At 42.0% G+C, this 13,932-nt stretch overlaps 1 protein-coding gene across 4 annotated transcripts in view; it reads left to right on the top strand.

Annotated features, from left to right (window-relative positions):
* trappc9 (trafficking protein particle complex subunit 9) overlaps positions 1–13,932 on the top strand; it is a 194,704-nt gene that overhangs the window by 90,191 nt on the left and 90,581 nt on the right. For all 4 annotated transcript variants that reach the window (XM_035182133.2, XM_035182131.2, XM_035182130.2 and 1 more), the window contains 2 exons: positions 1,124–1,266; positions 12,435–12,545. In XM_035182133.2, coding sequence (XP_035038024.1) covers positions 1,124–1,266; positions 12,435–12,545 — 254 coding nt within the window. The remainder of the gene's footprint in view (positions 1–1,123; positions 1,267–12,434; positions 12,546–13,932) is intronic.

Below are 13,932 nucleotides of genomic sequence, written 5' to 3'. Positions count from 1 at the left end.
AACTTAATGGGTTCTTTCTTTCTTTTCCCATGTCCCATTTTGTGAAATTCCGTTCTGCACTTTTTGTGTAATCCTACTGACAAACACACACAAACAAACAAACAAACCAATAAACACATCAGCTGACAGAAGTGAAAGCATTACCACTTTGGTGGAGGTAAAAATGCGGGAAGAGAGGTCAGCTGATCACTAAGCTTAGTAAAGAAAGAGGAAAATACATATACTATTAGATGTACTATATGGAAGTATAACAAAGATGTGAAACAAAGCCAATGCAGCCTAATATAAGTGAAAGTTTAGCATTCAGGTGCTTGGTCCGCAACAATAATAATCCCCTCTAATGTTTTCATCTCTCTTTCTTCACTGTGCTGTGCTTCTGTCATTAAGTCGTAATATGCCAGACGTCTAGCCAGAAAGCTCTGCATCGCTCCACTTTGGATCTGTTCCCCACAAGAGGGGCTACAGAGTGAAAACAATCAGGGAATCAGCGAAATTTGTTCTGCAAAGGCACTGCCAGTGCCTCCATCAGCAATACATGGGGAGATGATGTATGCCATATAGGAAGAAAAGAGGGACCTTGGATGCTCCCTTTGCTTTTATATCCCCCATCCTTTGCCCACTTGGCTGCCTGTCCTGTGCCTCCACAAAATATGTCTGTGTAGCCCTGAGTAGAGTCCACCTCCCCCTCTGTTGCTATGGGCCATGGTCAGAAAAATCCCACCTCTCCCACTATCCGCTCCTCTCATACGCGTCGTATCAATTCTGAATGAACTGATATGGAACCACTGATCACTGAGGGTGCTTGCTGAGGGTGGTTATTGCAAAAGGAATGAAGGATTCCTTGTAGATGTTTTTTTGGGCCAGTGGGACGGGTGGAGGTCACAAATGTGCAGCTTATTTGTTTGCTTTGATTACCCGTCCGGATCCATTGATTTTAAAAACACATCTGTTTTGCTGATGGGACACAACATGCTGACCATGACCTCTGACCCAAATCACACTCAAGTCTTCCCATACAGATATTCCTTTGGAACACAGTTTTTTTGTTGCCCCTTCTATGTAGCACACAGTCAAAGCAGCTTGATCTAAATATACTGTATGTCCCTGCCTTGTTCTTTTGCAGACTTTGGAAGCAGTGCTGAACTTTAAGTACTCTGGTGGAGCAGGCAAAGTAGAGGGCTACTACAGGGAACTGTCTCTGGGAGTCCATGTTGATGTGGAGCCTTCTGTGTTCTTCACCAGAGTCAGCACCCTCCCTGCTACCAGGTAACACACACACACACTCAGGCATTTACCATGACAATTGTAAGTACTGGTGGTTTCTTTTTTAATGTGATCTGTTTACTCATTGAAGATCTGCGCTAAAGAAAAATAATCATTCTTAAAAGCAGATTCAAGTATAAAAAGAAGGCTGGAAACACGACATAGAAATATGACCACCAATATACCTGAAGGGCGATTTGACTTCAAATCAGTAGCACGATTATTTCAAGCTTTTACCTCGATTATGAATAATGGACAATTATTTTATAACACACTCATGCATGTGTCTCCTCGTCCCTGTCGCACTTCACACAAACTGACCATTACATTTATTTAGTTATCAATCGATGAATCTTTAACCCTGATTTCCTGACTGTGCACGGCACGTTACGTCTCGTGTGTGAACTGCATGCACGCAAAATCGTGGACTTTTTTTATGTGTTTAAATATGTGTCCCCTATACTTTAGAGCAAAACAGTAAGACAACTTTAAGTCCTGTACATGTCCTAATAACTTCTGACTAGTGTTGGTGTTTATTGTTAATGGGTAAAGTGAGCGCAGGTCAGTGGGGGAGTGAGGAGGGAGGACCTGCAGCAGGGTGAAATGGCACGGAACGTAGCAGAACGCACTGGGGAAAGTATTTACCAAAATAACGGACGTGAGCAAAGTAGGGTTATCAGAGGTGTTGTGCTGAACAAAGCTGCCAGCTGCTGCTGGAAACAAGCTTTGACACGAATGTCTGCTGTACACTCTGGGATAATCAGGAGGATTCTGGGTCTGATTGAGCCCCCTTGAAGTCAGGGAGACACGTGTAGTACGAAAGGGACAGCGATTGGGTAAGTGAGCAGAAACACACTGTAGCAGATGCTTTGTGAGCTGATGGGGAAGTATCACCACTTTGCATGAGGCTTTTTTCGCGTACCAGGTAGACGGCATAAAAGGAGGATAAGCTTGTGGATTTGTGGCAACAGCATGAGTGCAAAACATTACACAAACAAGTCAACCAGCTGACGATGCTGTTTTTTTATTTTCAAAGTTTCCATGTGTAAGATTTAGGGTTAGGGTTTTATGTTTTCACTAGTGTGTTTCATCTAAATTGTACAAATTGTTGTTTTCTTTGCCCTAAAATGAGCCCTTTATATTTCATTACTTTACATTGACATCGGGAGCGGGTTCTCTCTACGGAGGTCACCATGTCTTTACAGTAGCCCAGACTGGACAAACTAAACATCTTTTGATTTTTTATGACAACTGAAGGCTACCACAGGTTCTCTTTCATGTTTGGAACGGGAGGGTGAGATGAAATATTCCGCTGCAACATGCAACCTCACCACTAGATGTCACTAAATTCTGCACGCTGAACCTTTAAGTGAGGTTTGATAATGGGAATTTTGGGTAATTTCCCAAGTCTCTGGCATCCCCACTCAGAAACTGTCAGTTTACACAACCGGTGTGTGGCCCTTTGGGAGTGTGGGACCCCTGTTGTACCTTAATTGCATAGTTTTACTAAAGTTGTCATAAAAACTACTCCCAATATTTATACACAGTACACAACCTGAACCCTTGCATACAGAGCAGGTTGATAGAAACCGCCATGACACAAATTGAACAGTGGAGCTGGGATAGGCTTGAGCTTTCTTATGCCACAAGTTTTTGTCTTTAGGGGCCCAATTCAGCTACTCTGTCAAGGCATGATATGTAGCTTAGTGAGATGAGTGTCTGGAGAATAAGCTAAACATAAAGCATAGTTCAAGCCATCAAAACAATAAAGTAATAGATAAAGAAGACTGGGCTGTCCATGTTACATTATGAGTATGAATCTAGGTTGAACATGAACAACACAGCAGGAGTTTCCTCCCTCAGGCGTGTTCACAACAACACAAAACAGAAATCTCTGGAGCGTTGAGGTGAGGGCTGGTGCAGCAGGAAGAGGCAGGAAGCAACATATTAATTCCGCTATGCAGATCACATATTTTAGTTTACAGCACTTTGACACCAGCACCTTTATCATCGAAAGCTCTCATGACATCTTCGTCAGTGTGTGGCTACAGCTTTTTCTTCCTCAGGTGTTTGATTTTTCTTTTTTTGTGTTTTCATTTTTGCGTCTGTGGCATGTTAGAAAGGCCATCAACACGCCCAATTGCTTGCGGAGAATCCTGCTGAGGATCTCTTGCTGTTTTCTCAGGTTAGATTTTACTGGGGGTTTGCAGGAGAAACTCTAGAGAAAGCCCAGAGCCTCTCATTCAGACATTTCCATTCACACATACAGCCCCTTCAGAGAACGTCAGAACATTATCCGGAGTTCAGGGCATGTGTGATCGCAACAAACGGTTAGATGCAGCTCCCTCTGTGAACATTGTCTCGAAGAATATTCTTTCTTTAAGCTGATCTGCGTCCTTTTAGTTTGTTGCCATCAGTTTTTGAGCTGACATGCATCCAATTTTCTTGTTGTGTTTGCACCAGGTCCCTTTTGACAGTGCAATTCAAAAGCCACATTGCTGAATCACAAAGAACAGTATCAGCAATCATCTTGCCTAGGCATAAGTGGCGCTTTTAATCTGACGAGCCCTTAACTCTACATGCCACACAGTGTATTTGGTCATTGTCACATAAAATGGGAATACTACTCAACCTTCACTCAAGTACCACACTAGCTAAGTAAAATCTACCTCAAAGCAGCTCTTGTCACAGTAATTGATGATGAATCTCAATGCTAAAGCTTCATTTTATCTGACATATGATAGGACTGCCGTTTGCTTTCTCTCATGATGCGGTGAATAAATATCGACCTTCCCTCTGCAGCAACACTCTCGCTCTGGCGTTATTGATATCAAAACCAGACTTAGAAACGGTATCATCACTGACAGGTCAGCAAGTGGCAGATGTGAATGGATATTGAATCCATAGTCACTCCTCTTTCACCCTCTCATACAGTGCGATACCGGAGACAGGCTCACACTCCCTCGCACACACGCCGCCCGTGTCTCGCTTCACCGCCACCACGTTTCATCTACCCCAACCCGGAGTGAAAAATATCCAAGCGAATGCAGGACAAATCGCAGTGGAGTAATGGCCACTTGAGGTGAATCATTAGCTGTAATAATATCTGCAGTTGAAGCCATCCATCTCGTCTGATAGATATGCTGCGGTGGATGCTATACCATCACCCTGTCATTACAGTCCCCTTCTTCCTCACCTCTACCACACCCATTGCACTTTCTGCCTCATCTCACTGACACACAGTATCTACAGGCTCCCAAGCAAAGCTCCAAACCTTTGAAAATGTGTAGAAAGTGCTCGGAAAGGTTTATTTGTATAATGCAGTATCGCATTTAGTGGCTCAATGGGCTTCACAGGCCCGCCCCAGTGGTTCTTGACTCTTCCTGACCTTTCGAAGAATGCTAGTAAAAACTAACCTAAGGCATGAGTGAAATGGAAGACACCTCATTATGGTGTCCATTCTGTGGACCTTCAAGGTTGCCATAGGAGCTGCAGGTGGGAACCAAAAGGAAGGTATTTATGTTTTTTCCCCTTCCAGATGGGTAAGGGTTAGTTGCTGTGTGGATTTTCAGGAGTTTTAAGGCAACAGAAATAAAGTTCTGTTATTAGTTTTACACGATATTAATATTTCCAGGATACCAAATTTAAAAATACCAAAATTAAAGTATCTGAATGCTTTAATATTTATTTTTCCTATTTTTATTCGCGTGCGCGGTCTTTCATTGCACTCAAATAGCCCCTGCGTCCCTGTGCTTCTTTTTGCTCTGCTTGTGCTCAAATTCTGAGCTCATATATTTTGTTGTTTTGGACAGCTTTCTCCTAATGCTCACACAAGTGAAGCATCTGTTCACAGGATTCTCTGCTGCTCTTGGATTTTTTCTTCAGTCCTTGGATTTGTTTGTGCTACAAGTTTGTCAAAATTCCTCAACCAATAAACTTCCTCGAGGATGAGTAAAATGATATTTTCTAATAAAATATTTATACACTGAAAATAATAATAATAATGGTGTGTGTGTGTGTGTGTGTGTGTGTGTGTGTGTGTGTGTGTGTGTGTGTGTGTGTGTGTGTGTGTGTGTGTGTGTGTGTGTGTGTGTGTGTGTGCTTGCGTGTGTGCTTGCGTGTGTGGTGTGTGCTTGCGTGTGTGTTCGTTTTTTCTTGCCTCTTTCGACCTTATCCAGCATAGACACTGATCTTGTCAGGACCAAAGTCCGATCCTAATGAGGCAAAATTTTGTTTCTGAGGTTCTGGTCAAGGTCAGGTTAAGGTTAGGGTTAGTTATGAATTGGTCATGGTTAAGATTAGGGATATTTTGGTTAGACTATCCACAATGAATGGAAGTAAATGGTAAGTGTTTGTGTTGGTGCATGTGTGTAAGACTTTTTCTCTTTTCCTCTTCATATGAGATGTTGACTCACAGTGAGTGTTCACTCACACATTAGGTACTTTTAACAGTTTCATAACAGCCATTCACAAATGTAATGTTGACACTCTGAAGCTTTGCACACACACATTCGTACAGTATTTGCTTAAATGTCTTAGATGTTTTTTCCCCTTTGGAGGCGTCGACATTAACGTCCTCTAACACACTTTACTTGTTGAGATAACTGCTATTGAATTTCTCGGCTGTGAGTTAAAAGAGACTTTGTAAGTGGATGTATGAAATTGCTCAATAATACAGCAACTTATCCGTTCGATCTGTTTTTGTTTCTGTCTCTCTCAAACATCTCCCCCTGCTTATCTATTCATCCATTTTTCCCTCTTCCTCTCTATCTCAGATAATATGAAAAGAAAACCTCCTTAAATTTACTTTTTGAAAGTGTTTTTTCCTGTTCACCTTAGTTTGTGATTTAGCTCTGCTGTTTATTTTCCTTATCTCTTTTTCTTCCACAATCTTCCATTTTCTCTTTCTCCTCTCTACCTTACTTTCTCTCCCTCTTTTTCATCCTGATGCCTTTCCTCTGCTGCTGCTCTTTTCTTTTCATGAGGTTCTTCAACTCTCTTTCTTTGTCCCTCCATTCCTATGTGTCTCTTTGTGCTGCATCTCTCTGCCCCTTTTTCAGCCTTTATAGACAGTATTGCAGTATTTCATTATGAAACGGTAAAAAAAAAAAGTAATTACAAGAAGGCATTGGAAAAGAATCATTCTCCAATTTGCTACCGAAATATGTTAGATTTAAAGATGAAATGATGAGTTGATTGGATTCATTTGTCCATTAAAAATAAAGAATGTCTGTTTAAAGGTACAAAGATATATCAAGACATCAGGTGGAAAATCAGGAAGCAGCCCCCCCTCCCCCCTTTTTTTTTTTCCACACTGGCTCCCCTCTCTCCCATTAAAAGCACTGCTCTCCCACCCGTAACACACTTCTGCTCTGGTAATGGAGTGGAAACGTACAGAGGAGCTTCTCCCAAGAGGGAGCTTATATCCTCGTAAGGAGGTGCAGAGTCACAAGTGCAAATGCACAGCAGACAGTCTCTTTTTAAATCTGCCTTTTACAGGTTGCACAAGCTGATCATTCTCATCATGATCCTGTTCATGCTCCGCACTGTGGGTTTTATTATTAGAGCAAAGTAATATTCTCCCATCACACTTATGCAAGCAGCAGGTATTCCACTGTACCATTATGTGGTTGTGCAGAAAATACAAGCAGTTAGTGTAATATTCTGTGTCCACTGGCAGGGGGATGGTTATGTCATATATTATCAAGGTAGCCTGGGGATCTGATGTGTATAATCAGGCTTTGACAGCGTCCATCATGGAACACGTACCTGCCAGCTTCAGATGGCCGTATGGGCTGTCGATCACCTTCATGACAGCTGTTGTGGAGGACAGGTTCAGGTAGAAGCCGGTGATTTTTTTTGAAAGCTTGTGCCTTCTACACTTAAAGGACAGAGTAGAGCTTGTGTGTGTGTGTGGTTCTGGGTGCACTCTTGACCTGCTCACAGCTGGTAGTTGGCAGCATGTGGTTCAGCTTTGTACCAGAATCGTCATTTGCCTCCATGTGATTCTCTTATGACTCTGATCCATGGCAGGTCAGTGAAGTATCCAACAGGGGCAGGCAAAGATAATGTCACTGCACCTCAGGAAACTGAAGTTTCAGAACGACAAATCTTCTTCCCATCTGCAGCACCGTGATGCTTCTTTCTGTCTCTGTCTTGCTCTTCCAAGTCGTTGCTCTCTTTACCCCACTGTCACTCTGCCTTTCAAACTCTCTCTAAAAACAACATGAAAAGAAAGTGACACGGTGAAATAAGGGCTGCTTGGCCTGGTGAGCTGATAGCTAACATGCTAGCTAGCTGCAACATGGGCCAGCCAACATCAAACCAAACCAATCCCACCTGCCCAAAGAAACACTTTTAAAACAACTATTTTATTTTTAAATCTGTAAACAAATTGTATATACTGTACTAATAATAGTTAATCGGTAAGTTTATGAGCAAACCCACAAGGACAATCCAGTGTCCCATCTCTGTCTCCTTTGACTTTTTCTCTTCATCTCAGTCTTTTTCCTCCCTTCTGCCTCTCTTCTATTGTGCCTTTCATTTCTTCTTTCATGACTGCTCTCCAGATCTCTCTTTGCTTCTCTCTTATCAGCGCTTCGGCTCCTTTTGCCTCAGGATATATATACCTTTGTTTTTTTTGCTTACAGCATCTCTTTTCAACTACGTACAGTACATACTTTACTTTTTTCTCTTAGTCTTGCTCTATCACATACTGTTTTCATTGGGGAATCAATGCATCTAAAGGTTTTGCTCGAAAAAACCTACTGCAGGACATGCCATTTCCCCAAGTAGAATTAAATTAAGCTCCTTTTCCAAGGAGGATATGCTTTTCCACTCTCCTCTCTCTTTTGCCTCTTCATTTGATGTTTATGGCACAATTTGATGGCCATCTTCCTTTGGCACGCAGAGGACCCTCTTCAGGGGTTAGGCCATATGTAAGGTGACAGATCTCTTAGAGGAAGTAACACAGAACCTGGACGTGTGAAATACCCACTGATCCATACTTTATAGAGACCATTTGCTCAGCATTGTGTTGCCCTGGAAAATGCATAGCTCTGCTGGGGGGAATTAACTGGTCCTCCAAAGTGTTTTTAAGAAAGTGCATCCTGTGTGCCATTGCACTAATTCTAACACTCTGCAGCTCCTGTATGAAGGGAAACCTCTGCTGCTCCGCTGCCTACATCTGATAGACGTCATTGTAAAGAATTGTAATTCCAACTGGAGAGAAATTTTGCTCAAGGATAAAACAAATACAAATCCCTTCAGTTTTAATATTTTAGAGTGGAAGCAGTTTTCTTATAATAAAAACCAGGTCCACTGTTAAAGGAAGAAATGTCTTTTGGGTGAACTGGCCCTTTAGATGGTGACTATTTGATTTCAATTCCTTATTTAATGTTGTGCACACACCGACGAGCCAGTAATTAGTTTCATAGCCAATTTCCACTTTAAATCTTTAAATGTGGACATAAACGTCAGCTGTCTCTTATAAGCTCCTGCAGCCAAAAATAGCCCATCATTGGCAGTCCTCTAAATCCAGCCCGGCTAATTAAGGCCATTACGTTTTCTGCGCATGGAATATGTCACGTTTTTGTGCCGGAGCAGCGCTTCAAAATCAGCACGTATTGATTGCAGATTTGCAGAATCGACTGAGCTGTGGGCCCAGCTCTATTGATCTGTACGATTTTGCCTCAGTCCGTGGTGTGTGGCAATTTTACCGCCCACTGCCTCACAATAACCACACGCCTGGGCCAGACTATAAGTGTCACACCACACTCTGACAGCAATAGACTGATTTGTCTTTTTGTGTCAGAGCAAAGATTGGTCAGACTGTTACCCGTCAGCTGGGGTTTTTGTCAGTTATATGTTGATGCCATTTTGTCATCTTGCACCAGGTATAAAAAAAATATCTAAAACTAAGTCAATTCAAATGAATGGAAGCAAATCACATGGTTCATTTGTTAGTGTGGTGGAGTTCAAAACCCTCCCCCTCCAACCCCGTACCTGGAAAATGTCTGTGTTCATGTCTGTCTCCTTAAAATTCATTTTCTCTTAATACATGGCAAGTACTTACAGTGACACGTTCATACAAGAGCAGCACAGGCAGCCAGAGTTATCTAGGCCTTCATTATATCTTCATAAGTTAGTAGTTTTGATATTTCATTGATGGATGATTTGCTTTGTACACTATGAGCAAAGAAGCAGGTTCAATAGTCTTTGGCGATAGCTTTGTTCCCTCTCTTCCGCACTCTGCTCTAAGAGAGGAATTCAAACATTCACAGACTGAAATGGAGACAAATAGTTAGAAACCTTAACGTTGCTTCTGAATTATTTATTTAGCTTAGATCTTAGAGCCCCATGCAGTAAATCAACATAATGCTTTGGAGGAAATGATTTCTGAGACACTGGGGAAAAAAAGAGGAGCTATTGTGAACATGTGCACAGATACAAAGGAGTTCCCACACAAGTATGAATTCTGATAGTTTTCATTGGTGATGGTGTAGAATATGATGGTAAATATTAAGTGTGCTATAGGCAAACCCACCTGGGTCATGGAGGAGGCCACGCTATCATCCATCATAAAAAAATCTATTTACCTTTTGAACCTGTGGCGGAGATGTTGCTAATAGAACCACATGCCCTCTGATTAGACTGATTGGATTGTCATTTTCCAATCAGATTAAGGGTTAAAAACCTCAGTGGTTAGTGTGTTGGAACTTCGAGTGCTGAGATTAAGGCCGTTTTTACACTATGGTCAGAACCAAGCTCCATGGCTTTGTTACATTGTAGACATTTGCTCCGGTTGGTTTTTGTTAAATTAATGAACTGGTTCATTCTGTTGCCACTGTTATGCCAGTATGGTGTTTCTACCAGCAAAATAAATTTTCAGAATCAGATGTCCTTGTTGTTCAAACATTACATCGTTTGAGGTGAAGATACAAACAATCCTCTGAGCCACTGGTCCAAAAGTCCAAACCATCCCCCCCAAAAATGTCACACTCCAAATTAAAAGAAGCATGGTTCGGTTTGATCTGGACCGAGACCACCTCTTTTGGTTGGACTAAATTTGAGTCTGTTTGTCTGGGCTGTGGTTGTGAGCTCCTCAAATCAAAAGGTGCAAATCTTTTTCTGTTCCTTCACTTTATCTTCTGTACTTAGTGCACAAACAATGAGCCTGTGTTTCCTAAACGGGTGGTCTGATTGATCACCTCAGCCAAACGCCCTGGTCTATAAATCAGTACCTCGCCCCACTCAGCCCCTTAATCATGTCCACCAACAAAGACAACGAGACCATAACGATCACGAAACACTGGTTGGCCTTGAAAAAAAAAAACTCCTTTAATTGCAACAGCAGTTTATTAGAGACTTGGGGAAGCTCAACTTAAGCGTCCATTAACCCGGAGATTTAAGAGGCGAGATGCTGGCTGGGAGGGGGGGGCTTAGTGTAACCTGGAGGGAAGATCGGCTGATAGATGGGCAGCGATTCATTTGCACAAAGGATTAGTTTGCATATCCGTTTCCTGTTCATGCTGAATGAAAATAGTTGTAATTGCTTTGGAGTGTGCTCTATAATCCCCTTGTTTAAATCTGAGGGTGGTGCATTTTAAAGAATAAAAGTAAAGAACCAAAACCCGTCTTTTCTAGATGATTTGTTCAGAATAAGGTTTCATAAACTTAAAGTGACTTAAATGTTATTCAAAGTATGAAATAAAGCTCAGTTAGGGTCTATAACTTGACTTATGATTTTGTCATATTATTGTTTGTTAAACTTCACCTCACTTGCTGTCCATCACATTCGCGTAAAACATCATATATCAAGAGCACCTTGAGGGAATTTCTTCAAATTTGGTACAAATCTTTAGTTTGTCTCAAGCATGAACAGATTCGATTTTGGTGATTAAAGGTCAATTGTCAAGGTCGCTGCAACCTTATGTTCTAGTGAACGTGATATATCTGAAAAACCCACTGGGAGTCTCATTTCATTTGGCACAATTATTCACTTGGGCTCAAGGAGGACCTGATTAGAAATTGGTGGTCAAAGGTCACTGTGACCTCACAAAACCGTATTTGCCTTGTGAACACATAATCTTCAGAAAGCCTCGAGAGAATCCTTTCAAATTTGGGACAACATGGCCTCACTAAACATCGGAAGTCCGCCTTTAAGGCATTTCTTCATATTTTGACCAGTTGTCTCAAATGTCAAGGGTCACTGTGACCTCATATTAATCAGGAAAGAAATGCTGATGTCACCATGTCATTGTAGATGTATCATCTTTTTTCAAAGCTGTTGTCACTTCACTCTATTTCACTTAATTTCCATCACTTTGCTTTGCTTTACTTTCCCCACCTTCATTCCATATATTTTTAACCAATCTTTATTCCTGGGCAACACCATGAACAACAGTATTATGCAACATTTTACTCTTTATAATGCTCCTGGTGCTATGTAAGAGCAGTGTGCGTAGCTTCCTCATCAACCTCTGTAAGCTGTGGTGGATGTTACACAATCTTTTATCCGATACAGCGTTTACTCATATCCTTACATCCGTTTTGCACACATCCAGAAACAGCACACTGGCTGCAGTTCTGGTTTGAGAGATCCACTCCTTTCATCGTTTCATAACATGGAAGGAAAAAAACCCAACTACTCGGGGGTTAAAATTAACTCTTTGAAAACCTTGCGTCATCTCTCCAGTCTTGATCTAAATCACAAATTGGCTGTCTTCTGATCTGCATGAGAAAAGCAGGCCTGGTATGATGTGGAGATGGCCTGCTCCAGCCAGGCCTGTGGGCCGGATGAAAGCGCCGCCACCTTTGATGTTATGACAAGGACTGATGGGTACTTCACACAGTCTCCTCTCTTGATCTCATGCGTTTGCTGTGTGCGTGCATGTGGCTCTGTATTTTTAGAAAGTAACTGTTACCTTGTGCATAAATTATAAACACCCACATTGATTAGCAAGTCATCATGCATAGGTTACATGGGCAGACCCTATAGGGCTTGAATCTTTGTGAGCTTGTTGTTATTTTGTTGTGTATAATGTATAAAGACATTAGGGCTGAGCACCATTATGAGTCTGTGGAAACAGAAACAAACTCAATCTTATTAACGGTGTGAACACACATGTTTTGGTTTCACAGCATTTCATTGTGGCTGTATGTGTCCACAGCACCCGCCACTGTCACCTGCTGCTCGACATCTTCAACCCAACGGAGCATGAGCTCACCGTCAGTGCCAAGAACAACCAGGACCTGGTTCTCCATGCCAGCGAGTGCCAGAGGTGAGTGGAAAGTTCTATGGTCACATGATTTAGTCTTCACATTTGACTTCTATACAAATACTACTCAAAGCCAGATGTCTCGGGTCAGATTAGATACATTTTCCAATTCTCTTTTTCATCTCTTTGCTTTTTTGTCGTAAAATAAAAACTTAAGATAATGTCCAGGCACTGCTGAAGTGAATGACGAATAAATACAGCGCGTGAATATATACAGTGGAATGGATTGCACAGAGATGGCAAAAGTAATCACATTCTTTATTTATGTAGAAGTACAAATACTTGTGTAAAAGAAGAATCAGGTAAAAGTAGAAGTATTGATTCAACTCCTTTTGGTCAAGTAAAAGAAAGAAAGTAAAGGCTCTGAAATGTACTTAAGGTCAAAAGTAAAAAAACTTCAATGATACACGATGCCTCTTTTGATAACTCGGCAAAACGAAAAAAGGTTCTAGGTAGGCATACAAAATAGGATAGTTTTCCTCTTTAACTGCACAGTGCTGGTACAGAGAAGAAAAACAAATCACTGGACACAGTTTTGCTGCAAGCCAAATTTCAGACAGAATAATAAAGACTGAACTGAGCCGAGGTCATGGATGAGCACCTGGATATTTTTTACAGGGAATAAATGGATGGGGGATGTGCTCGTGTTGATTAAGTCCCTGCCCTTTGTACACACCGTTCTTCGCTACTACCGTTTGGATGGTTTAGTGAGGTCCTCGGATCGGCCCCGCCGGAGTCGGTCATGGCCCTGGCGGAACCAATCAAACTTGACTATCTAGAGGAAGTAAAAGTCATAACAAGGTGTCCGTATGTGAACCTGCGGAAAGATCATTACCGGTACAGAAGCCCGACCAACCTCTGGAAGCTTAAGGTCTCACGCTGCCCACCCAACGGCACACACGCCACCGGGCCTGCACGTCTCCCGAGGCAGGGTGCAAGCGAGCGAGCAAGAGGTGCGCCGTGCGTCAAAGCCTGCGGTGCGCCAACCTCCGCTGCTCTTGCAATGGATTGGGAATGTCTTGCTTCTCCGAATCTTTCCTGTCGTCCATGTCGTTTCCTGGTTCACTTTCTTCATCCATGTCGCTGCTGGTATTTTTTTCTGTATCACAAACTGTACACTCACTCAACGCCTTCTCTCCGCAGTTTACTTTCCCTCCCTGTGTTGTTACAGCTTTTACGTTGTGTTGTCTTCCGTGGAGGTTGAAACAAGAAACAAGGCAGTTTTGAGAATGTAAGGAGTATAAAGTACAGATATTTGTGCTAAATTGTCGGAGTAAGTAAACAAGGAAAAACTCGGATACCTGAAAATCTACCTAAGTACAGTAACGAAGTATTTGTACTTAGTTACTCCCTCTGTGGGAATGCACATAAGCCATTGAATTGCACATAC

The sequence above is a fragment of the Hippoglossus stenolepis genome, chromosome 17 (assembly GCF_022539355.2).
Source record: "Hippoglossus stenolepis isolate QCI-W04-F060 chromosome 17, HSTE1.2, whole genome shotgun sequence".
NCBI lineage: Eukaryota > Metazoa > Chordata > Actinopteri > Pleuronectiformes > Pleuronectidae > Hippoglossus > Hippoglossus stenolepis.
The sequence above is the reverse complement of the archived record's forward strand: the minus strand, read 5'-3'. Positions and strand labels throughout refer to the sequence as shown.